The following is a 27,836-nucleotide window of genomic DNA, read 5'->3' as shown; positions in this document are numbered from 1 at the left end:
CTGTGCTTGATGATTATGATTTTTTTTCAACTTGAAGCATGCTTTAAGGAAATGTCTGCTCTCCTTTATTTTTGAAGCAGAGTTAATTAGGATTCTTTGTAATACCTCTCCCTCTCTCTCTCTCTCTCTCTCTCTTCTGACCCGTAATTTTCACGTTTGCACTGCCGTTTCAGAACTCGAATAATTTTACGAACGAGTTAACATTCAATTTCACAATACTTTACCTTCACTGATAAAAGAGCGAGACATGGATTCTGGAATTGCATTTGAGAGCTCAAGAGAATTAGATAGAAAACGAAAGGAGAAGAATACTGCAAGGCAAAAGATACTGAATCAAGTAAGTATTTTTCTGTCTAGATCCATTTTTCATTAGCTGAAATATTACGTTTGGATCCCCCCAAAAATATCACAGAGTAAATTCGAAATAATAAGCATTTAAATACATGGACTATCTGTACCACAGGTAACAAAGTTAAGATTATAGTTTATTAATAGAATAAGATTGTACTTTAGCTTTTGAAATGCTAGAGAAAATTTAAACTACCATTAAAATCTGAGTTAGGACCAGCCCTCACCACAGTTAGAATACGTCCCATATTTGCATATAGCTGCAATAATGTAGCCCTCTCCATTTTTTTTGGGGGGGGGGGGGGAAGAGGATATATCAGATTTAAAAAAATCGGAGAGGGCTACGTTTTTGCAGCTAGTCTCATATAGTTGCAATATTCAGGGCTTTGTTCCACATTTTCCACTGCATCTGTGTAGTTCAAGTCTTCTTATGATGATGAATTTAAAGTATAAATAAATAAATAGAGTATTATTTAAAATTGGAGAGAAAAACAACAATGTTTGAAAGTTGTCGTATGATCTATAAGTTGTCTGAATTCTATTACCAGAAATTCTCTCTATCAACAAATAATATGAACTTTAAATTTTAAAGTTGCCTTTATTGAGATAAATGCGGTTATTGGGATCTCAATACTTATTGGAAGGAAATTCCATTTTTGTCAATGTGCCTGTAAATATAATTTACCAGGCCAAAAAAGAATATGAAAAGGAAGAACGGAAGAGGGAACAGGCCAAAGCAAGAGGAGAGGATACGTGGATGTTACCTTCATTAGAGAAACGTATTGAAAAAGAAAAGGAGGTTTGTATAAAAGTTATTGAAAGAATACACTAAGATTTGTTCAACAATTATTAACAAAATTTACATTACTTTTCTTAATCATCAAAGTGTATTTATCATTTCATTACAGCATTATGAGAAGTCAAACAAACACAAAAAAGAAAAGAAAAAGAAGAAAAAAAGTAAGAAAAAGAAGAAAAAAAGTGAAAAAGAAGAGTCCTCTTCGTCTAGTAATGTGAGCATTATACTTGAATATTTACTTCTGAAATATGCTTCAGTATATTTTTGTGCTCCCTCAATAGGGGTACATGTATTTAATTTTTTTCCTGTCTGACTGGTGGTCTATATGTGTTAGAGTCTTAGACAAATTTAACGCTTGCTGTAATAAAAACTAGAGGTACTGTGAGCGCTGAGCTCACTAAATGATACCCCCTGCCTCCCATATTATTATAATGGCAAAGTCCATGTTTTGCTTTGGGAGACCCAAAATAAGTGTCAGATCAAAAAGTAAAATAGGAGGTGCACAATGGCACTATGTAACAAAGATTCTGTGAAAGTCTCATTAAATTTCATTCAGTGGTATAAGAGGAGTTGCGGATAAGAGATAGGTACTCCAAAGCGTAACAGACAGACGGATGGACGGACGGACGTACAGACGGATGGATGGACACCCCGATCACTATATACCCTCCCACTTTCCAAGCGGGGGGTATAAATATACATGTTGAGACATATTTTGTCAAGGTCATTTCACAGTTTTATTTCAGATGAAACTTGTAAGTCAAGCTTAGGGGTTTTAGATCAAAGAAGAATTTACTGTTTACTATTTACCATTACCATTTTACAATTCAATTCAATTTGTTTGTTTACCAATTAAGGGCCCTCATGGGGCAAAAAGAAAGTAAATTGTAAACACTTATATATAGTCATATACATGTAATACAATATACATACACGCAAGAGAGAAAGAGTTGCATGATTGATAGGAGAAAAACATAAAAAAGGAGGAATAAACCAGATAGTTTTTGTACATATACATGTACATAAATTCTGCACAAATAAAAAATATTTGTTTTATGTATATATATTTATCATATCTATGCAAACATATTTATATCATACACATATTAAAGTACATATTTTTGCATAATTTATCATAAAACAGTTCACATGCCCGAGACTTGACTAATTATGGTAATGCTTTTTGTAAAAATCTTCCAAGAGAATTCAAAATATCTAATTCCTCACAATTAAGAATCCAGAATAATTTTTGTTTATCAGGCAATTTTGTAAAGTGTTTTACTTTAGATGAGATTATTTACAAATTACCAATTACCATTACCAAATCTGCTGATGACAAGGACATTGATTATGAACATATTCTTATTTTTGTCTTGATTTAATCTTGTAGGTATGTTTTAATCATGCCATTTAATTTTTCACATAGTAGGTGCAGTACTGTAACATTTAAGGATTTTGATGTGAATTGATTTTATTTAAATGAATTAATTTACATGTCTTAAAGACTAAGAAAGTATTCTAAGGTTATATGTAAGTGTACTTACATGTACATATGTTTGTCTATATACATAAACTTACAGTATCATTTGGTTTTGGTGTATGCCATGGATGTTTTACAGTTTATCAAAGTTGTAGGATAAACCTTTAGTATATTCACAAACTTTAAATGATTTCTATTTATCTTCCAGAGTGAATCAGATGAGGGAGAGATGTGGGTTGAGAAATCTAAACCAGCTTCAGCAGCCAATAAAAGCATGGAATCCAAACCTGTCATCAAGGGGCCCCAGTTACAGGTACTACATGTAATTACAGTCAAACCTCATTATCTCGAACTTCATGGGACCAGGAAAATGTTTTGAGATATCCAATGATTCAAGATATCCAGGGTAAAATAAGCGCTTGGGACTTCAAAGTCACTTCAACATATCCATGGTATTCGAGATATCTGTGTTCAAGATACCAAAGTTCAACTGTATATACATCGATAAGCTAATAATTATCTGAGTAATTTGAAAGTGTGCATTAGATTGGCATTAAGATTTCATGAAGTACGTATTATACTGTATCACAAAAACGTTCAACAATTTTAAGAGAAAGAATTATCTTATGCTAAGATCTTTCCAACATACATGGACATACAGTTATTCCAACTCAAAGTACAGTCAGCTGTATTTTTTTCCAAGTGAAATAAGAAATGCAGTACAGATGTTGAAAACAGTATAGAAATGCAGCATTTATGTTTATACCAAAGTAGAAACTGATTATTTCCGAGGGAATTTACAAAAACAGTTCTCCACACAGTTTCTGTATTTTAGAGAGATACTTGGATGGAAGCCCCACTAGACCTAATCCCCACCATAACAAGGAAGGAGATCAAAGATGCCAAGAAAGCAGACAATCAAGAAGAGGAGAAAAAGATCATGATTGATCAAGTAAGTATTGTTTCAAGAGAGAGGTTATAAATATGATATAACCCTGTGTTTAAAGTAAATGTTTGATTAAATCTCAGTGTTTAAAGTAGATTATTGTCAGATGTGTAATATGTGTATCTTGCATTATAAAAAGACATTGTAGATCTGTAGCTCACTGGTCTGAAAAAAATGGGATGGATGGCATCTCTGGTTGTTCATCCCAATTTTACCAGACAAGTGAGCTACAAACCTGTATCTGAAAAAAAGATCAGTGCTTGATATATGGATTTGTTACACATGTTTATGACAATAAATACAGAAATAAATTCCTCTGAAAAGAAAGCATGTATTACATATAAGTATTATTTCAATATCTATTATATTATATGTTGAGTTTGATTTCTTAGTTAGGACAACATGAGAGAGAACTGAATCCATACTGGAAAGAAGGAGGGACAGGTTTACCAGAGGAGAATGTGCTCCAGAAAAAGGCTAGTGCCCCATCAGGAGTGGGAGATGGGGGATACTCATGGATGAAAAAGGCCTACAATAGATGTGTGGAGCAGGCCAAGGAAGAAAATAGGACCTTAGAGGATGTAGCTACTGAGAAATATGGGGTATGTATTAATCATGTATTACAGTATAGCCTTTTGTGATGTAAATTGTACTTGTTGATCTATTATTGTAAGTTCATTGGCACTCAAATAAGGAAGATAACTCTCCATGGGAAAAAAATGACATGGGATTAATGATTATTGTTACCTTGAAAAAAAAAATGTCATGTTCTGACAAATCTTGCAAGGTATGCTGCTATTTTCCCTTCTCAATAATAACTAGTATTAATTGTAACGGGGACCGTTACAGATGTTCCCCAAACGCTCCCCAACTTCCTTTTGGTGTCTTATTCCCTGTAAGCTTCATTAAATAAGGCAATCAAGTATATTGGTTTTTTTTACGCATTACACTCGCGCGCACGGGCATGCATGTACAAAATGACCATGTCAACTTGTCTACACTTTTAATACATCTTTATATTCAAATTTCATTAAAAGATAAAAAAAATTCGGCTATATTAAGTATATCTATCATTTTACGCATTGCACGCGCGCGCACGTGCATGCATGTCCATGATGATCGTGTCATCTTGTCAACACTATTAACATATCTATATATTTCGGGTATCAAATCATTTCATGAAAAAGTATGAAAGTTACAGCTATATCAAGTATATTGGTCATTTTAGCATTGCATGCGCGTGCACGTGCATGCATATGCATGTTGACAATGTCGTCTTGTCTATATTTATAATATGTCTATATATTCTGAGTATCAAAGCATTACATCAAAAAATGTAAAAGTTCTGGCTATATCAAGTATATTGGTCATTTTACTCATTGCACGCGCACGCATGTGCATGCAAATGCATGCATGTGCGCATTGATCATGTCATCTTGTCTATACTTCTAATATATATTTATATTCTGAGTTTCAAAGCAATTCATCAAAAAATATACAAGTTAAGTCTATATCATTTGTATAGGTTATTGTAATCATTGCGCATGCGCACACGTGCATGAATGTGCATTCTGACCATGTCATCTTGTCTACACTATTAATATATCCTGATATCTTGAGTATCAAAGCATTTCATCAAAAGATATGAAAGTTATGGCTATATCAAGTATATTTCTCATTTTACTTATTGCACGCGCACGCACGTGCATGCATGTGTGCGCTGATCAAGTCTTCTTGTATACACTTCTAATATATATTTATATTCTGAGTTTCAAAGCAATTCATCAAAAAATGTACAAGTAAAGTCTATATCAATTGTATTGGTTATTTCAATCAATGCGCATGCGCGCACGTGCATGCATGTGCATTCTGACCATGTCATCTTGTCTACACTATTAATATATCCTTATATTCTGAGTATCAAAGTATTTCATCAAAAGATATGAAAGTTATGGCTATATCAAGTATATTGGTCATTTTACTCATTGCACGCGCACGCACGTGCATGCACGTGCGGGCAAAATGACCTTCGTTCCGCAAATCTACATAACATTCCTATTAACCCTAAAAAGGTTTCAACTCAATCGGATGTATAGTTTCGGAGATCACTCACGGACAAAAAAGTACCCAGGAAGAAAAATAATAATAACTAGACTCTTGTTGCCATGGCAACAAAAAAGTCTTCCGTTCTTTTAAATCTGTAAGAATTTGCTTTTTTCTGTGTAAAAAGCATACATATCATATTTACTGTGAAAGAAAAAAATAACTGGAAAAAAGTCCTTTCAGTACTTAAGGTACTTTGATTTTCATTATCAATCTTGTATAATACATTTGGCACCTATAAGAGATAAACGTATATCATTAGCAATTTAAAAAAAAATTGTTTGCAATCATTTCTAAGACAAACAAACAGACGAACGAACACCGTACTATCATAAACTTCCTTGTGTGTATATTTTGGCATAATTGTGATAGTGTTATAAAAAAGTTAGTATCACACTAAACGTAAAGTCACTGAGTTTTGTAAAGTTATAATATCAAGATTTGACAGCATACCTATAAGACAGATTATTCAATTACAGTAATTCTTCAGCAATCGATTGATTGATTGATTAATTGATTATACGTATGTTGTTTAACGTTCCTCTCCAGAATTTTTCACTCACATGGAGACGCCACCACTCGCCGGTGGAGACTGCAAATTTTTGTCCTATACTTTGGCACTTATCGCAATTGAGCAGTGGGGAATCTTTTTTATGCCAGCACCTTCTGCGACAAGGGACCTCGATTTATACGATCTCATCCAAAGGACCGGTCTCCACGTCCCACAATCGAAGTTCACAATACAGAGACATTTTATTTTTTATTTTATTATATTTTTTTTACAAGTTTGTTGCATCAGATTTACTTAAAGATCATACTTCAAGATCATTTCGAACTCAGGCTACTTAATTGCAGTGCATACAGCGTCAAGGGATTTTGATTGACAGGTCAACACAGGTGCACTTCGTGTGATACTTTTTAAGCTGAAAAATATACAGGATGTGACCATGACTGACTATGAAATCAGAAAACACTTAATAAAGAATGGGTGTGACCGATATAGAACTAATTTTGGTCTATGTAAATGGATAGGAGGATCGGGATTAAGAGGGAATCTCTCTCTCCCTCTCTCTCTTTCTCAGACGTAAATTGAACATTTCATAATGACAAATCTACCATTATAGAATATGAAATTCTGTATACATGTAAATGGTAATTATATTCACATGTTCCAGATTTAAATCTAAAACGAATATATAATTCAAATGCCTAGCTGCACGAACGTCTCCAAATAATCAAGACGGGGGAGGGGGGGGGGGAGGCTTCAAAGGAATTAAATTGTTTTATGTTTTATGAATTATAAGGAAAAGTACGGACGTCAGTAGCATGTACATAATTATATATCATTGCATAAAATTGTGTTCATTCAGGTATACTTATCCCACATATCAAGAGACCTGTGCAATTTTTTTTATCATGTTCTTTTTTTTTTTTTTTTTTCAAAAGAAACATATACACAAGTAGCGTACCACTATTTTACACAGAATCGCGTTTTCACATATTTTTTTTAACTCTTTGAGTATTTCACAAGAATCCAAGAATCGTCTTTTCAAATCTTTTATAATTCCTTGGGTATATAGAGTATAGATCATGTGTCATAAATAATTTAACTTTTTATCAAATATACAATCATGTAATAACCAAATCTAATCTATAGATTGATTTTCTTTCTTTTAAGTGGCAGATATCAATTTATTTATAAAGGCTTTAAAACAGTACTGTATTACAATTTTCTATCGCTCAATTCCTTTTTGAGTGTATGTAATATTTTTTAATATCGAAAATAAATCGGGATAATTTCGCATTCAAATCATAGAGAATAATAAATCGTCTACATTATAGAAGGCTTATAACTATCGTATTCTGAACTTACTATACGAGATGGATAAAATTGCATGCCTGTCCATCACTGTAAATGTATATTCAGTGCTTATAATATATTTACTTGAGTTAGGTACCTAGCATATATATTAATTTTTTTTAGATATATTCATGTGTAAATCAATTAACTGTCAATACAGACTTACACTACACTGGCAACTTTAAACTATACATGTACTGAAGCGGTAACCAACGTACTCTTACATTTAGAAGAGTGCATATGGAACGTCTAAATATTTTTGATATGGAGAGTGTATATGTCTCTGACGTCATCGATACTATTTCCGCCTTTATCTCGAAAGTTTTATTCTCACTTACAAGTCAGAGTTATCTTTCTTTGCCCATTGTATACACACTAGGTAAATAGGGAAAATGATGGTACCTAAAATCTAGAAAATGCGCAATCCAATTTTAAAACAAATTATATATTTAGTATTTGTAGAATAACCTCTGTTATACATAATAATATCTTGAAAAAATATTAAAAAACAAAAAAGTTGAAAATTGACCAAACACAAGTTCACTTCCGGTTCGGACAGGAAGTACCGGAAACATACGAAAACAACTTCGAAACAAAGAGAATGTCATGATCTAATATTCCTGTAAATTTCACATCCTTACCTCAAACCGTTTCCGAGAAAAATTCCGGACAAAAGTCCATTTAAAAATTGGAAATTCGGCCGTAACTTCGGACCGGAAGTGAATTTTTCAAAAAACGGAATTTTATATAAACTTCATATATCAGCCTACTATTATGTGAAAAATTGTGAAAATCTATCCAACCATCTCTGAGTAATCGAGCTCACAAAATTTGGGAGGAATAATAATAATAATAATAACTAGACTCTTGTTGCCATGGCAACAAAAAAGTCTTCCGTTCTTCTAAATCTGTAAGAATTTGCTTTTTTTCTGTGTAAAAAACATACATATCATATTTACTGTGAAAGAAAAAAATTACTGGAAAAAAGGTCCTTTCAGTACTTAAGGTACTTTGATTTTCATTATCAATCTTGTATAATACATTTGGCACCTATAAGAGATATACGTATGTCATTAGCAATTAAAAAAAAATTGTTTGCAATCATTTCTAAGACAAACAAACAGACGAACGAACACCGTACTATCATAAACTTCACTGTGTGTATGTTTTGGCATAATTGTGATGGTGTTATAAAAAAAATATAATGAATTAAGTTAGTATCACATTAAACGTAAAGTCACTGAGTTTTGTAAAGTTATAATATCAAGATTTGACAGCACAACTATAAGACAGATTATTCAATTACAGTAATTCTTCAGCAATCGATTGATTGATTATACGTATGTTGTTCAACGTCCCTCTCCAGAATTTTTCACTCACATGGAGACGCCACCACTCGCCGGTGGAGACTGCAAATTTTTGTCCTATACTTTGGCACTTATCGCAATTGAGCAGAGGGGAATCTTTTTTATGCCAGCACCTTCTGCGACAAGGGACCTCGATTTATACGATCTCATCCAAAGGACCGGTCTCCACGTCCCACAATCGAAGTTCATAATACCGAGATATTTTATTTTTTATTTTATTCTATTTTTTCACAAGTTTGTTGCATCAGATTTACTTAAAGATTATACTTCAAGATCATTTCGAACTCAGGCTACTTAATTGCAATGCATATAGCGTCAAGTGATTTTGATTGACAGGTCAACACAGGTGCACTTCGTGTGATACTTTTTAAGCTGAAAATATACAGAATGTGACCATGACTGACTATGAAATCAGAAAATATTTAATAAAGAATGGGTGTGACCGATATATAACTAATTTTTGGTCTATGTAAATGGATAGGAGGATCGGGATTAAGAGGGAATCTCTCTCTCTCTCTCTCAGACGTAAATGGAACATTTCATAATGACAAATCTACCATTATAGAATATGAAATTCTGTATACATGTAAATGGTAATTATATTCACATATTCCAGATTTAAATCTAAAACGAATATATAATTCAAATGCCTAGCTGGACGAACGTCTCCAAATATTAATCAAGACGGGGTGGGGGTGGGGGTGGGGGGAGGCTTCAAAGGAATTAGATAGTTTTATGTTTTATGAATTATAAGGAAAAGTACGGACGTCAGTTGCATGTACATGATTATATATCATTGCATAAAATTGTGTTCATTCAGGTATACTTATCCCACATATCAACAGACCTGTGCAAATTTTTTTTTTCATGGTTTTTTTTTCAAAAGAAACATATAGCGTACCATTATTTCACACAGAATCGCGTTTTCACATATTTTTTTTTTAACTCTTTGAGTATTTCACAAGAATCCAAGAATCGTCTTTTCACATCTTTTATAATTCCTTGGGTATATAGAGTATAGATCATGTGTCATAAATAATTTAACTTTTTATCAAATATACATGTAATAACCAAATCTAATCTATAGATTGATTTTCTTTCTTTTAAGTGGCAGATATCAATTTATTTATAAAGGCTTTATAACAGTACTGTATTACAATTTTCTATCGCTCAATTCCTTTTTGAGTGTATGTAATATTTTTTAATATCGAAAATAAAACTCGGAAATCGGGATAATTTCGCATTCAAATCATAGAGAATAATAAATCGTCTGCATTATAGAAGGCTTATAACTATCGTATTCTGAACTTACTATATGAGATAGATAAAATTGCATGCCTGTCCATCACTATAAATGTATATTCAGTGCTTATAATATATTTACTTGAATTAGGTACCTAGCATATATATTAATTTTTTTTTAGATATATTCATGTTTAAATCAATTAACTGTCAATACAGACTTACACTACACTGGCAACTTTAAACTATACATGCACTGGAAGCGGTAACCAACGTACTCTTACATTTAGAAGAGTGAATATGGAACGTCTAAATATTTTGATATGGAGAGTGGAGAGTATATATGTCTCTGACGTCATCGATACTATTTCCGCCTTTACCTCGAAAGTTCTATTCTCACTTACAAGTCAGAGTTATCTTTCTTTGCCCATTGTTTACACACTAGGTAAATAGGGAAAATGACGGTACCGAAAATCTGCAAAATGTGGAATCTGATTTCAAAACAAATTATATATTTAGTATTTGTAGAATAACCTCTGTTATACATAATAATATCTTGAAAAAATATTAAAAAACAAAAAAGTTGAAAATTTACCAAACACAAATTCACTTCCGGTTCGGACAGGAAGTACCGGAAACACACGAAAACAACTTCGAAACAAAGAGAATGTCATGATCTAATACTCCTGTAAATTTCACATCTTTACCTCAAACCGTTTCCGAGAAAAATTCCGGACAAAAGTCCATTTAAAAATTGGAAATTCGGCCGTAACTTCGGACCGGAAGTGAATTTTTCAAAAAACGGAATTTTATATAAACTTCATATATTAGCCTACTATCATGTGAAAAATTGTGAAAATCTATCCAACCATCTCTGAGTAATCGCGCTCACAAAATTTGGGAGGAATAATAATAATAACTAGACTCTTGTTGCCATGGCAACAAAAAGGTCTTCCGTTCCTATATGATATCGTTTGCATTGTTTTTTTTTCTGTAGAGTAACGTGTACAGTATGTAATAATTAAGTTGTAAAGAATCTAAAATTTGTCCTTTCGGTACTTGTCATCCATTGATTTTTACTGCAAAAATTAATGTATCTGTTGTCCTTATATATGAAAGTGTATGCATATTTTTTCATTAGATTAGTAGAAGCATATCTAAACTATTTTTAAATTTAAAAGTTAAATGGGAGGGGGGGTATCTAGAAAACAACCTGTCAGTTCTTACAGTACTTTGATTTTCACTGCTAAAATGAAAGTATCCACCGTACTTATATATAAACATGAGAAATTATAAAACATGTAGTGTATGAATTGAATTTTGCATTTAGAGAAACATCTTTATATAAGTCAAAGTAAAAAACAATACTAAATATCCTTTCAGTCCTTACGGTACTTTGATTTTTATTGGCTAATGAAAATAGCTTCCATAGATAACTTATTGTGTGCATTGATTTTTATGTATAGAAAAACATGCTTGTTTATACTATACTGTAGTAAGAAAAAAAGTGGGTATCTAAAACAGTCCTCTCAGTACTTCAGGTACTTTGATATTTACTGCAATTAAATGTGGTCTTCATTCTGATATATGATACTGTATGTATTGATTTTTGTATGCAGAGAAACATGTAAACATAACCTTCATGTAAGTTAAAGTAAGAAATGCCCTCTCAGTACTTTCAGTACTTTGATTTTTTTAAGCAAACCGAAAATAGCTGAAATCTACAAAACGGGTGATCTGATTTCAAAACAAATCAAATATTTGGCACTTATGGACGTATCTCTATTATGCCTAAAAATATCTTGAAAAAATATTTAAAAACAAAAAAGTCGAAAATTAATTGAAACACAAATTCAGTTCCGGTTTGGACAGGAAGTTCCAGACACAAACAAAAATCACGTAGAAACAAAAAGAATGTGATGATCTATTATTTCTGTAAATTTCACATCTAAACCTCAAACCCCTTCTGAGAAAAACACCGGACAAAAGTGCATTTTAAAATTTGAAATTCGGTCAAAACTTCGGACCGGAAGTGAATTTTTCAAAAAACGGAATTTTATATAAACTTCACATATCAACCTATTATCCTGTAAAAAATTGTGAAAATCTATCGAAACATCTCTGAGTAATCGCGCTCACAAAATTTGGGAGGAATAATAATAATAATAATAAAAAGAAACAATACAATCACTATAGGTCTTCCGTTGTGAACGGAAGACCTAATAATAATAATAATAAAAAGAAACAATACAATCACTATAAGTCTTCCGTTGTGAACGGAAGACTTAAAAAGAAACAATACAATCACTATAAGTCTTCCGTTGTGAACGGAAGACTTAATAATAATAACTAGAAACTCATTGCGAGCAATGAGAGGTCTTCCGTCCGATTCTGAAAAAAAAGAAAACTCAAGCTGAAAAGTGATAAAAGAAATTCAGACACTCATGAGATTTAACCCTGGTCGTCAGCCTGAAAATCCAACGTGCTAACCATTAACCATTCCCTTTTTTGCATCACTTCCTGTCACGATCGGAAGTAACGGCGATACAAGATTTTGTCACGATTCAAATAAACTGATGACTGACTATCAGTCCTGAAAGTTTTAGACTTCAGTCGTTTACTGTTTCCGAGCAATAGATCGGAAGTTGACGATTATTTCCGGTGGAATCTTACATAATTTAAAACAGCGAAAGAGATGCAATAAAGTGATGCAAGTTTTAGTTTAAAAAAGAAAGAAGAGAAATAATATGAGCACATCCTCTGATCTAAAAAAAATAAAACAGGTTTTGTAATCCTCAAAAATAGTTCTATCATTTAATTGTTGCATATTTAAGATCAGAGGTTACGTCCTAAATTAAATATCGAAAAATAGCTTTAAAAGTTGGCTGTTTTGTAGAAATTTTCAGGATACGAGGAAAATGACGCATTTCATGACGTCTTAATGCATAGGCTAGCCAGAAAATTACATCATTTTTGATAGATACGCAGTCATCAAAGGTCTAAATGATATTTAATGCATTGTCAACTAAAACCAAGCAGTTTCAGTTTTTCTGAAATTCACAGGGCCAAAAAAGGTCCTAAGAGAACCTTGTTCTTTAATATTGAAACCACTACACTAGCGCAATGTACCAGCCATCATCGATGTTTACCTTGCACTCATTCCCTGAAGTAACAAGTGTCAGGCAGGTTAATTTTGTTTTCTTATAGTACCGAATTATAGGATGAAAACTAGCCAGCTAAATTTTGTGCAAGTGCTAGTAGATTTACATGGTATTTGTTACTTGATTTTTAACAATAACTGATAGCAGAGAAAATAATCTGTTACTGATAAAAACTATAAAAAAAAACTATTGTGTTTACTTCCTTTATTCTTTATGCATTCAGCTTTCTATTCTATGCAATTCCAAATACAGACATGTCCGTGTAATCTTTTTCTGTACTTCTACACTACTGCATCAGACCATTTGTGAAAGGCGGGTCAAGATACATTATTTCGCGCCAAACGTCACGAGTAAATCTTCGCACCTTTTCTTTGAAATGTGTCTTCAATTGAATAAGTGTAGTGATAGCTTCAATGAAATTTAAAAAAAAAAATATGTTGCTATAGCCTGATTTTCGAGCCTAAGAATGTTTATTTATCACACTGTACATATAACATATCGTATACGGGCAAGTAACATAAAGGCAGCGCTAAGTTTTCTTACACATTTTATATTCCCCTTAACCCCCAAAGTGGACTATTCCATTTAGTAAAACATTAATGAAAAGTCTTGAATGTTTTGCAACAAAACACGTCTCGCCATATGACGCTCAAGGAATCTGATACCTATTATGTACGGTAACTTGCATCTATAAAGGAATATAACCCTACTAAAATCAAAGAAAAATATTGAAAAACGTAAAAGTTGAAAAAATGGACTTTTTTAATTCGCTTCCGGTAGCGACCGGAAGTACTCACGACGCACGAAAAGGCAAACCCGCATATCTAGAAGTCATGTTCTATGGTCTCCAACAATTCTCCAATTCATATCTTTAGCCGTTCTTTAGATCTCGCGCGGATAAAATTTCATTTCAAAATCAGAAAATGTCCATAACTTGGAACCGGAAATGAATTTTTCCAAAATTCTTTCAAATGTAACAATGGCATTTTATAGCGCATTATCCCTGAAAGTATGATGGAAAACCATTGAATACTTCTTGAGATATTGCGTGCACAAGATTTGTGTAAAAAATCTATTTTTAAAATGTATTCTGGTAGACAATTTTAAAAACAAATTATATATTAAGCATTACAATAAAAGTCTCTATTAACCCTATTAAAATCGAAGAAAAATATTGAAAAACGTAAAAGTTGAAAAAATTGACTTTTTAAAATTCGCTTCCGGTAGCGACCGGAAGTACTCACGACGCACGAAAAGGCAAACCCGCATATCTAGAAGTCATGTTCTATGCTCTCCAACAAGTCTCCAGTTCATATCTTTAGCCGTTCTTTAGATCTCGCGCGGATAAAATGTCATTTCAAAATCAGAAAAATGTCCATAACTTGGAACCAGAAACGAATTTCTCCAAAACTCTTTCAAATGTAACAATGGCATTTCATAGCGCATTATCCCTGAAAGTTTGATGAAAAACCACTGAATAGTTCTCGAGATATTGCGTGCACAAAATTTGTCTAAAAAATAAGAATAATAATAATAATAATAACTAGATGCGATCTCGTTGCGAGCAACGAGTGGGTCTTCCGTCCGATTTTTGATAAGATGAGATACGAATTTAACTAAGATTTTCGTTCATAAATATATAAAAAGTCAAAACGTACAATTTGCTTCAGTTATGTTTAGCAAAATTTTAATCATTAAAGAGTAATAAATAAAAGGTTTTTGTCCCCTCTTATGGCACCTAAAAACGTAACGTAATACTTGATGAAGATTTGAAAATATATATAGTAGCAGATCGTGAAGATGAACATTACTGTTAAAGAGTTACAGATAAAAGACTTTTGGCACCTCTGAGCCCCTAGAGCATCATTCTAAACAACTTTTGTTCAATATTGCTTTTCAAAATGTTTCCCCTTTTCGAGATATAAATCGCTTATGGCCCCTAATAACGTAATATTTGAAGAAAATTTTAAGATATATAGTTGCAAATTGTGAAGATGAACATTTTTGCTTCAATAATTAATATCAAAGTATTTAACGTTAAAAAGTTATAGGTGAAAGACTTTTGGCCCCTCTGAGCCCCTAATTTGAGGGGTCAGCCCCTTCTTCTTGATATCACATAAAAGGTCTTGTAATTCTGAAGACTTTTTGTTCAACAATTGTTCAGAAGTTTCGTTTCGTTTTCAAGATATGTAGACTTGAAAATTTTAGGGGCCGTCCCTTTAAGTCCTTATAGGGGCTGTTTAGGAAAAATTAAAGGGATGCACATTGTTGAGAACATCATTTTAAACAAGTTTTGTTCAATAATGCTTTTCAAAATGTTTCCCCTTTTGGAGTTATAAATCGTCAAAGATTAAGCATTCTGGCCCCTTATGGCCCCTAATTACGTAATATTTGATGAAATTTTATAATATATGGTTGCAGATTGTGAAGATGAACGTTTTTGCTTCAATAATTAATATCGAATTATTTAACGTTAAAGTGTTAAAGGTAAAAGACTTTTGGCCCCTCTGAGCCCCTAATTTGAGGGGTCAGCCCCTTTTTCTTGATATCACATGAAAGGTCTTGTAAATCTAAAGACTTTTTGTTCAACAACTATTCAGAAGTTTCGTTTCGTTTTCGAGATATGTAGACTTGTAATATTAAGGGGCCGCCCCTTTAAGTCCTTATAGGGGCTGTTAAGGAAAAATTAAAAGGATGCACATTGTTGAGAACATCATTCTAAACAACTTTTGTTCAATAATGCTTTTTAAAATGTTTCCCCTTTTCGAGATATAAATCGTCAAAGATTAAGCATTCTGGTCCCTTATGGCCCCTAATTATGTAATATTTGATAAAAATTTTAAAATATATGGTTGCAGATTGTAAAGATGAACATTTTTGTTTCAATAATGCATACAAAAATATTGCTTGTTTAAGAGTTATTGATTTAAGACTTTTGGCCCCTCTCGGCCCCTCATATGATGAGTCAGCCTTTTTTTCTTGATATCACATGAAAGATCTTGTCATTCTGCAAAAATATTGTTCAATATGTATTAACAAAATAATTATACTTTAAAAGATATGATACAAAATGTCTCAAAAATTCACTCAAGATTCGTGTCCTAAATTTCGATCCCTACCGAGCCTCCATACTAGGCACTTCCGGAAAATATCTAAACCCAGGTGCAAAATGGCAACATGTCCTCTATCATCACTGAAAATTTCAGCCCTCTAGCTTAAGCCGTTTTTGAGTTCCATCGCAGACAAGGAGGTCCTCTGAATTTTAATAAAAGGGCGATAACTCGCGACCGGAAGTAAATATCCCTTAACGGACTTGCCGGAATTAACTTCAGATGTCAACGCATCTACCTTGAAAATTTGAATAAAATCGAACGAGCCATCTCCGAGAAATCGTCTGCACAAATTTTGTAAGGAGAAAAAAGAATAATAATAATAATAACTAGATGGTTCTCGTTGCGAGCAACGAGTGGGTCTTCCGTCTGATTTTGGATAAGATTAGTCAAGATCTTGACTGAGATATTCGTCTATAAAAAGTGAAAGGATGCATATTGTTTAAAACATTATTCTGAGCATCTTTTGTGCAATATTGCTTTTCAAAATATTTCCCCTTGTTCGAGGTGTCAAAGATTTGGCATTCTGGCCCCTTATGGCCCATAATTTTGAACATATGATCAAAGTTTTATAAAATATAGTTACAGAATGTTAAGAACATTTTTGCTTCAGTAATTTATAACAAAATGTTGATCATTAAAAAGTTATAGATGAAAGACTTTTGGTCCTTCTCAGCCCCTAATTTGAGGGGTCAGCCCCTTTTTCTTCATATCAAATGAAAGGTCTTGTGATTTTGAAGACTTTTTGTTCAACAACTATTCAGAAATTTCCATTTGTTTTGGAGATATATAGAATAACAATATTTAGGGGCCAGCCCTCCAAGTCCTTAATGGGGATGTTTTGCAAAAATAAAAAGGGTGTATGTTGTTTAGAACATTATTCTGAACATCTTTTGCTCAATATTGCTTATCAAAATATTTCTCCTTTTCGAGATATAAAGTGTCAAAGATTTAGCATTCTGGCCCCTTATGGCCCCTTATTACGTAACATATGATCAAAATTTTATAATATATAGGTGCAGAATGTTAAGATAAACATTTTTGTTTCAGTAATTTATAACAAAATATTGATCATTAAAAAGTTATAGATGAAAGACTTTTGGCCCTTCTGAGCCCCTAATTTGAGGGGTCAGCCCCTTTTTCTTCATATCAAATGAAAGGTCTTGTGATTTTGAAGACTTTTTGTTCAACAACTAGTCAGAAATTCTTTTTCGTTTCTGAGATATTTGCAAAAGAAGTTTTAGGGGCCGGCTCTTCAACTCCTTAATGGGGACTTTTAGCAAAAAATGAAAGGTTGCATATTGTTTAGAACATTATTTTGAACATCTTTTGCTCAATATTGCTTATCAAAATATTTCCCACTTTTGAGATATAAAGCGTCAAAGATTTAGCATTCTGGCCCCTTATGGCCCCTAATTATGTAACATATGAAAAGAATATCATAATATATAGTTGTAAATTGTTGAGATGAACATTTTTGCTTCAGTAATGCATTACAAAATATTGATCGATAAAGAGTTATTGTTCAAAGACTTTCGGCCCCTCTCAGCCACTATTTTGAAGGGCCAGCCCCTTTTTCTTCATATCACTTTAAAGCTCTCATGATTTTGAACACTTTTTGTTCAACAACTACTCAGAAATTCTTTTTCGTTTCTGAGATATTTGCAAAGGAAGTATTTAGGGGCCGGCCCTTCAACTCCTAAATGGGGACGTTTAGCAAAAAATGAAAGGTTGCATATTGTTAAGAACATTATTTTGAACATCTTTTGTTCAATATTGGTTATCAAAATATTTCCCACTTTTGAGATATAAAGCTTCAAAGATTTAGCATTCTGGCCCCTAATTATGTAACATATGATGTGGATATCATAATATATAGCTGTAAATTGTTGAGATGAACATTTTTGCTTCAGTAATGCATTACAAAATATTAATCGTTAAAGAGCTATTGTTCAAAGACTTTCGGCCACTCTCAGCCCCTATTTTGAGGGGTCAGCCCCTTTTTCTTCATATCACTTTAACGCTCTCATGATTTTGAACACTTTTTGTTCAACAACTACTCAGAAATTTTTCTTCGTTTCTAAGATATTTACAAAGGAAGTATTTAGGGGCCGGCCCTTCAACTCCTTAATGGGGGCGTTTAACAGAATATCAAAGGTTGCATATTGTTTAGAACATTATTTTGAACATCTTTTGTTCAATATTGGTTATCAAAATATTTATCACTTTTGAGATATAAAGCGTCAAAGATTTAGCATTCTGGCCCCTTATGGCCCCTAATTATGTAACATATGATGTGAATATCATAATATATAGTTGTAATTTGTTGAGATGAACATTTTTGCTTCAGTAATGCATTACAAAATATTGATCGTTAAAGAGTTATTGTTCAAAGACTTTCGGCCCATCTCAGCCCCTATTTTGAAGGGCCAGCCCCTTTTTCTTCATATCACTTTAAAGCTCTCATGATTTTGAACACTTTTTGTTCAACAACTATTCAGAAATTCTTTTTCGTTTCCGAGCTATATGCAAAAGATATATTTAGGGGCCAGCCCTTAAACTCCTAAATGGGGAAGTTTAGCAAAAATTAAAAGGGTGTACACTGTTAAGAACATTATTCTGAACATCTTTTGTTCAATATTGCTTATCAAAATATTTCCCCTCTTCGAGATATAAAGTGTCAAAGATTTAGAATTCTGGCCCCTTATGGCCCCTAATTATGTAACATATGATGTAAATATCATAATATATGGTTATAAATTGTTAAGATTAACATTTTTGCTTCAGTAATGTATACCAAAATATTGATCGTTAAAGAGTTATTGATTTAATACTTTTGGCCCCTCTTGGCCCCTAATATGATGAGTCAGCCCTTTTTTCTTGATATCATATTTAAGATCTTGTCATTCTGCACAAATATTGTTCAGTATGTTTTAACAAAATAATTATACTTTAAAAGATGTGATACAAAATGTCTAAAAAATTCACTCATGATTCGTGTCCTAAATTTCGACCCCTACCGAGCTTCCATACTACGCATTTCCGGAAAATATCCAAACCCAGGTGCAAAATGGCAACATGTCCTCTATCATCACTGAAAATTTCAGCGCTCTAGCTTAAGCCGTTTTTGAGTTCCATCGCAGACAAGGAGGTCCTCTAAATTTTGAAAAAAGGGCGATAACTCTCGACCGGAAGTAAATATCCCTTAACGAAATTGCCGGAATTAACTTCAGATGTCAACGCATCTACCATGAAAATTTGAAGAAAATCGTACGAGCCATTTCCGAGTAATCTTCTGCACAAATTTTGTAAGGAGAAAAAAGAATAATAATAATAATAATAAAGGTAAAAAAGAAACCGAAGAATAATAGAAGGGTCTTCCGCTGAAGACGGAAGACCCTAATAAAAGTGAAAAAGAAACAATAGAATAATAGAAGGGTCTTCCGTTGGAGACGGAAGACCCTAATAATAAAAAGAAAAGTGAAAAATCAACAATAGAATAATAGAAGGGTCTTCCGCAGAAGACGGAAGACCCTAATAAAGGTAAAAAAGAAACCGAAGAATAATAGAAGGGTCTTCCGCTGAAGACGGAAAACCCTAATAATAAAAGTGAAAAAGAAACATAAGAATAATAGAAGGGTCTTCCGCTGAAGACGGAAGACCCTAAAAATAAATTAAGACGAAAATTTTGCTTCAGTAGTGTGTATTAAAATATTGATCATTAAAAAGTTATAGATTAAAGACATTGGGCCCGTCCTGGCCCCTATTTTGAGGGGCCAGTCCTTTTTTCTTGGTATCTCTTATAGCTCTCATGATTTTGAACATTTTTGTTCAACAACTATTCTGAAATTCTTTTTTGCTTTCGAGATATATGCAAAAGAAATATTCAGGGGCTGGCCCTTCAACTCCTTAATGGGGCCGTTTAGCAAAAATGAAAAGGTTACATATTGTTTAAAACCTTATTTTGAACATCTTTTATTCAACACTGCTGATCAAAATATTTCCCAATTTCGGGAAATAGAGTGCCAATGATTTGTCATTCTGGCCCCTTGTGGCCCCTAATTATGTAACATATGATGTGAATATTATAATATATAGCTGTAAATTGTTGAGATAAACATGTTTGCTTCAGTAATGAATTACAAAATGTTGAGCATTAAAGAGTTATTCATCAGAGACTATCGGCCCCTCTCAGCCCCTATTTTGAGGGGCCAGTACCCTTTTCTTCATATCACTTTAAAGCTCTTATGATTTTGAACATTTTTTGTTCAACAACTATTCAGAAATTCTTTTTCGTTTCCGAGATATTAGCAAAAGAAGTATTTAGGGGCCGGCCCTTTTACTTCTTATTGGGGACGTTAAGCAAAAAAAAAAAGGTTGCATATTGTTTAGAACATTATTTTGAACATCTTTTGTTCAGTATTGCATATCAAAATATTTCACACTTTTTGAGATATATAGCGTTAAAGATTTTGCATTTTGGCCCCTTATGACCCCTAATTATGTAACATATAATGTGAATATCATAATATGTAGTTGTAAATCGTTAATATTAACATTTTTGCTTCAGTAATACATTACAAAATATTGATCGTTAACGAGTTATTGATCAAAGACTTTTGGTCCCTCTCGGCCCTTATTTTGAGGGGCCAGCCCCTTTTTCTTCATACCACTTTAAAGCTCTTATGATTTTGAACACTTTTTGTTCAACAACTATTCAGAAATTCTTGTTCGTTTCCGAGATATTAGCAAAAGAGGTATTTAGGGGCCGGCCCTTTAACTTCTTATTGGGGACGTTAAGCAAAAAATAAAAGGTTGCATATTGTTCAGAACATTATTTTGAACATCTTTTTTCAGTATTGCATATCAAAATATTTCACACTTTCGAGATATATAGCGTTAAAGATTTTGCATTCTGGCCCCTCATGGCCCTTAATTATGTAACATATAATGTGAATATCATAATATGTAGTTGTAAATCGTTAATATTAACATTTTTGCTTCAGTAATGCATCACAAAATATTGATCGTTAACGAGTTATTGATTTAAGACTTTCGGTCCCTCTCGGCCCTTATTTTGAGGGGCCAGCCCCTTTTTCTTCATATCACTTTAAAGCTCTTATGATTTTGAACACTTTTTGTTCAACAACTATTCAGAAATTCCTTTTCGTTTCCGAGATATTACCAAAAGAGGTATTTAAGGGCCGGCCCTTTAACTCCTTAATTGGGACGTTTAGAGAAAAATGAAATGTTGCATATTGTTTAGATCATTATTTTGAACATCTTTTGTTCAATATTGCTTATCAAAATATTTCCCACTTTTGAAATATAAAACGTCAAAGATTTTGCATTCTGGCCCCTAATGGCCCCTAATTATGTAACATATATGTGAATTTTATAATATATAGTTGTAAATTGTTGAGTTAAACATTTTTGCTTCAGTAATGCATTACAAAATTTTGATCGTTAAGGAGCTATTGACTAAAGACTTTCGGCCCCTCTCGGCCCCTAATGTGATGAGTCAGCCCTTTTTCTTTGATATCATATAAAAAATCTTGTAATTCTACACAATTTCTATTCTATATGTTTTTAGAAAATCTCTATAGTTTTAGAGATATGATAAAAAATGTCTCGAACATTCACTTCTGATTCATTTCCTAAATTTCGACCCCTACCGAGCTTCCATACTAGGTACTTCCGGAAAATTTGAAAACCCAGTTGCAAAACTTCAACATGTCGTCTATAATCGCTGAAAATTTCAGCACTCTAGCTTTTGCCGTTTTTTAGTTTTTGTGTCGACAAAATGGTTATCTGAAAATCGATTAAAGGGCGATAACTTCCGACCGGAAGTGAATTTTAAGGATTTGAACAAAAAAGGATCATCTTCAGATCAAAAGGCATTACCCCTGAAAATTTCATGAAAATCGATCAAACCGTTTGCGAGATATCTTCTGCACAAAAATTGTAAAGAAAAAGTGGAATAATAATAATAATAATAAAAGTGAAAAAGAAACAATACAATAATAGAAGGGTCTTCCGTTGGAGACGGAAGACCCTAATAATAAAGGTAAAAAAGAAACCTAAGAATAATAGAAGGGTCTTCCGCTGAAGACGGAAGACCCTAATAATAATAATAATAAGAAACAGTAGAATCACTATAAGGTCTTCCGTGAAGACGGAAGACCTTAATAAGAAACAGAGTAAAAACAATATGTTCCCAAACTTCGTTTGGGGAACATAATTAAGATTTCTTTTTGGAAAATCATAATCATTAAAACAAAATTTTGTATTGGAGAACAGAGGGATGGTGAACCCTTAAACTTATCAATGTTAATGTCCTTGAGTTTATCACAATTAGATTGAATATGGGTACTCTCACAGCTACATGATATACTACTACGTTGTATAGCACAAATTGCCTTGAGTCATATGTAAAGAGTGTTTTTGAAAATTCCGTCTTTTAATTTGCTGGTGTATCTTTCAGTCTCTGGACAAACTGGAATCAATGTTAAAGTCTGCAGAAAAAGCATACAGAGAAATCACTAGAAGTAAGCAACAAGAGAGTCACCAGAGAGACATAGACAGTAGAAGACAAAGATTTATGAAGCCTGGCGAAAGTGACAGTGGAAGAAGGAGAGGGTTTATGAAGCCATCTGATGACAATGATTCTAGGTCCAAAGGATGGAGAAGGGAGAGGTCAAGGTCAAGAGAGCGAAGGAGGTCAAGATCAAGATCCAGAGAGAAAAGATCACGGTCAAGAGAAAGGCAAAAATCAAGAGAGAGAAAATCAAGATCAAGGTCAAAAGAGAGAAGATCCAGATCTAGGTCAAGGTCAAATTCAAGAGATAGAAGTCATAGGTTAAAGGTTGATGGGAATTATGGTGATAGGTCAGAATCAAGATATTCTAAAGGAGGTGAAAGTGAGAGATCTTCAAAAAGACTTGAAAGGCGTTTTATGAAACCAGGTGAGGACAACTCATATAGAATGGACAATAGGCATAATGTGAAATCTGCACCAGCATGGAAGAAAAAAGAATTCCATAAACCAGAAATCACTGATAAAGGGGAAAGAAGCAGCAGCAGGTCACCTAAAGAAAGAAAAAGGAGACCATCTACTTCATCATCTTCATCAGGTATTAAGTCTTAAATTTGTATTACATAAAGATACAGTAAAACATGCTTATACATGTAATGAATATGATCATGCTTATAATGAATTGACACTTACAGCGAAGTGATTTTCATTTCCCATGTTTTAAAATATATTGTGAACTTAACGGATATAACAAATTACTTTTATAACAAGTAAAAAAATGTCCATCCCTGGTGCTTTGTTATAGGCATGTTTTACTGAATTTTATATCAAGATTTACTAACAATGACTTGAATAAAGATCTGCGATTTTCAACTCTAGATGAAGAATCAAGTTCTGATGAAGAGAGCGAGTCTGGAGGAGAAAAAGAAGACAAAGCAGGAACAAGTGCTGGTCAGAAAGAGGTTAAAGAGGAGAGTGAGGAAGAGGTGGTCCTGCTGTCTGAGAAGGAGATGAATCAACTGGGGGCCAAAATAGTCCGGGCAGAAATCATGGGGAACAATGTGAGTTTCAAATTAAGAAGTGAAGATATCAAGTGGTTGGGATATAAACTGGTTTTACTCTCTCAAGCAGTATGAATTTGATATTTAATATGTAAAAGAAATGAGGTTTTCACTTTTCCTTCTTGAACTATCCACTTAATTTTTTCTTTTTTACATTAGCCAGCCTTGAAAACGAATGTTATCAACAAATTTTTTGAAAAAATTCAAATGGTATCTTTTCTTTTACTATTCTTAGGCACTTGCTGTCAAATTAAAGGAGCAGCTAGAAAAAGCTAGGGAGAATAAAGAAAAATACAAAGATACAGTGCCCCCTGGTGAAGAAGCATCTAATGTAGTGGTGCTGGCCAGAACTGGTGTCTCTGGAATAGCCAGGCCTGTGGCTGATCGGGAACATGAACCTCAGAAAGGGAAACGCAGAAAGAAAAAGGAAAAGGTCAGTATGCATGCTTATCAATAAAAAAATATATTTATGTTTTATAATACATATTTATAATTTGAAGAAAAAAGAAACAGTTTACTATGAAGAATCTGAAAGTATATGTTGTAACTAAAGAAATGTCAAAAACATGAATGTCTCAAGGATTTTAGGTATAGACATGAAAGGAATCTGTTTCTTGATTTTCTTTTGAATAAGAAATGGAAAAATGAAATCTAACCTTATGTTTAAGGTGCTCACACATGGAAAAACAGGAGAGAGGGAGCGGTACTTTGCTGATGATGACAGATTTGATGTCAAACAAATGGTACATGTAGCACTTAATAACAGTGTATACACTTACGATGTTTCCAATCAAATTCAGTCATTCAAATATATATAAACAAGTCATTTTTTTCATTCAGAAGTTTTGAGCAAGGATCATGTAATGGTCCTAATCAAAATTTTTTATTCCATAAAATGTTGTTGAATGGGTACATGTAAATCATGTGTATTGATTCAAAGTATATTAAATAGTTTGATCTCAAAATATGTTGTTTTTTTCAGGTTGAAAGAGAGAAAATGGGAACTGCAGAAGATCAGAACTCAATGTTTTCTAGACTTGCTGGCAGAGTATGTAAACATTTTATTTTGTCAGAAAGAAAAACATGAGCCAAAAGTCAGTAGTGGTAAAAATAAAACAATTTCACTTTTGTTACAGAGTGTGGAGAAGACAGATGAGGATTATGACTTAGACGACATGTTTGTTAGCAGAGCCAACACTAAAGAATCGGGTGCCAAAGTGGAAGAAAGAGAGCGTGCTTTAGCCATCAGGGGTAAGCACATTTATTTTTAATTTTAAATGAATGAATGACATGTATTTTGTTATTATAGGATTAAGAAAATTTTGTTACTGCCTAGCAGTCATAAAGGTATTCAGTATTTTTTTTTTCAGAGCATAAGAACATCTCTGACTGCCAGATGTGTTTTGATAAAACTCCAAAGCACCTCATTATCTGCATAGGAACTAAGGTATTGATTATAGATACAGTTTTACGTTATCTGTGAAGGTCGTCCCTGATAATGATGATATATGTGGCATCATCCGCTGACATTAAAGTAAAATGTGGAAACAAAAATACTAACATAATTCTTCGAATCCTTTATATAAATTACATGTAGTTGGCAGTGGTCATTATTAACTTTCTGAAGGGGGATAACTTTACTTGTTTTAAGGTGTTGTCCATATTGTTGTAAAATGCTACTAAAATATAATAAATAGATGTCATGGCTCATAGATTATTAAATTACCAGGTTGATATGCACTAGACTGAATATTCCATTATAAATCAAAAGTTATACTTGAGAATATTTGACATGTTTCTCTCTTCATATATCCAGGTGTACCTCTGTCTTCCCAATAGTAAGTCTCTATGTGAGGGCCACTGTCAGATTGTCCCAATGCAGCATGCTGTCTCAGGTACTGTAGTGGATGAGGATGTCTGGAGTGAAATCCAGGTAAATACATGTTGTCTGGCTTGAGATCCAGTTCAGTACATTGTCTTCAGTGAGATTGGTGTGAATATGAACACACTCTATGTTAACTTCCTAAATTTTCTTTCTTGATGTGTTTGCCATTTCAGCACAGAATTGAAGTGATAAGAAAGACATATGGAAGTCTTGTTATGATAAAGTTTAGCTTGTTCTACGATGAACTATACTTAAATTTTCAGATGTTTAGGAAGGCGCTCACACGAATGTTTGAGTCAATGGATCAGGATGTTGTGTTCATGGAGACCTGTATGGGACTACGATATCATCCCCATATGCTCATAGAGTGCATTCCCATGGAAAAAGAGACAGGCGACCTTGCTCCTATATATTTCAAGGTCATTGTTGTTAGAATCTAATACATGTAGAGTTTATTTTTTGTTCAGGAATTTTTCATGCAAGTATCAGTAAATGCCATTCATATTAATAAAATAGGAAATAGTGTCTTCTGTACATTTTTATGAGCTACTTTTAAAAAACAAAAACAAAAAAAAATTTCAGTACATGCAATAAAAAGAATTCTACCTTTTACAGAAAGCCATACAAGAATCTGAGTCGGAATGGTCTGACAATAAAAAGTTGGTGGATCTCAGTAAGAAAGATGTCCGTAGATCCGTAAGTAAAATGATAATGAAGACAAGATTTACACATGGGGGTTAATAAAAAATATATTAACTTACAAAGGAAATTTAAACAAGTAAACTTGAAACAGCTTACCTGTATTTAGATTATCAGAATATCACTGTAGGTATCACTAAAATATCTCACACATGTAATATTTAGCGTATAAATTTGCATAAATATTGACTCTGAAATTATTACTTATAACCATTACACGATAAATTTCCAACTACAGGTAAGCACTGAGGCCTATGGTTCTCTTGTTCTGAAAGTATTTTCCATTTGCCTTATCTTTTTTAGATTCCAAAAGGTTTTCCTTATTTTGCTGTTGACTTTGGAATGCAGGGTGGATATGCACACGTGATAGAGGATGAAAGACAATTTCCTAAGTATTTTGGAAAGGTTTGTCAAACATCCTGCAAAGTTTTGGTGCATGTTTTATTAAACTTTAAACAAAGGGAATCATGACTGTGTCTCAATATAAACCTTATGATCTAATGTAAAATTTTCTTGTTATGATTTAAAGCTGCTAATAAAAGCATAATCTCTTCGTTGCTTTCAGGAAGTAGTGGGTGGCATGATTGACGCCGAGCCCAGACTCTGGCGACGCCCACAGAAAGAAGGCTTTGAGGATCAGAGGAAGAAAGTCCTTCAGTTTGCAGACTGGTGGAAACCTTATGATTGGACAAATAATTAATAAATTCTATGGCTAGGAAAAGTCTTGAAATGTAAATGCTCCTCTAGAAAGCTGTTCCACAAGTCTTCCTTGTCCTCTAGACCTCCAAATGTTCCATGATATCAGAAATCAATGTAGATATAATGAACTCTTACTGTCAGTGTTACACACTGAATATTAAAGGGTTTTGTTCCCACAGGGCCTGTATTTTTGTTGTAAAGCATTTTTACAAAAAATGTTTAGTTTATCAATTATTTATGCTGCTATGTATAGTTTGATCAGACTGCAAATAATAAACAAAATTAAGTTATAGATTTATATATTTTTCACCCTTAGTTATGAATATTAAAGAAAAAATATATGAAAATTCGTTTTTATACAAGAGGAGTAAAACTGTTATACTTTATTCATTGATAATGTATCTGCACTAGGGATGTCAATTGAATACAGAATTGACAATCGGTTAACCGCAGGACGTTCCGACCGAATAGTCAGTTAATCGTATCAAAAATTTTTGAAATATTTCTCCATTGTAAGCTCTGCTTTTCTCAAATAAACAA

General features: G+C 33.0%; 1 protein-coding gene across 1 annotated transcript; it reads left to right on the top strand.

The window, feature by feature from the left end:
• The first annotated feature begins 225 nt into the window (after window positions 1-225).
• Window positions 226-27,560, top strand: LOC133183103 (CWF19-like protein 2). The gene is made up of 18 exons (XM_061318058.1): window positions 226-337; window positions 1,037-1,147; window positions 1,257-1,361; window positions 2,836-2,940; window positions 3,463-3,579; window positions 3,966-4,175; window positions 22,902-23,550; window positions 23,838-24,013; window positions 24,249-24,446; window positions 24,682-24,756; window positions 24,996-25,061; window positions 25,150-25,264; window positions 25,384-25,460; window positions 25,830-25,946; window positions 26,162-26,317; window positions 26,514-26,594; window positions 26,901-27,002; window positions 27,163-27,560. Exons 1-18 carry the CDS (start codon window positions 248-250, stop codon window positions 27,295-27,297), a joined length of 2,685 nt encoding a protein of 894 aa, XP_061174042.1. The 5' UTR covers window positions 226-247; the 3' UTR covers window positions 27,298-27,560.
• Window positions 27,561-27,836: the final 276 nt, after the last annotated feature.

Source organism: Saccostrea echinata, unplaced genomic scaffold, assembly GCF_033153115.1.
Source record: "Saccostrea echinata isolate AGI-Se365-2 ecotype Australia unplaced genomic scaffold, CSIRO_AGI_Sech_v1 ptg000009l, whole genome shotgun sequence".
Taxonomy (NCBI): domain Eukaryota; kingdom Metazoa; phylum Mollusca; class Bivalvia; order Ostreida; family Ostreidae; genus Saccostrea; species Saccostrea echinata.
The sequence above is the reverse complement of the archived record's forward strand: the minus strand, read 5'-3'. Positions and strand labels throughout refer to the sequence as shown.

Excerpts from the sequence above, each read along its gene's own strand:
- LOC133183103 (XM_061318058.1), top strand. The coding sequence starts at position 248 with ATGGATTCTGGAATTGCATTTGAGAGCTCAAGAGAATTAGATAGAAAA. Across the intron at positions 1,148-1,256 it reads GTATTGAAAAAGAAAAGGAG|CATTATGAGAAGTCAAACAA; the intron begins GTTTGTATAAAA and ends ATTTCATTACAG. Across the intron at positions 23,551-23,837 it reads TACTTCATCATCTTCATCAG|AATCAAGTTCTGATGAAGAG; the intron begins GTATTAAGTCTT and ends CTCTAGATGAAG.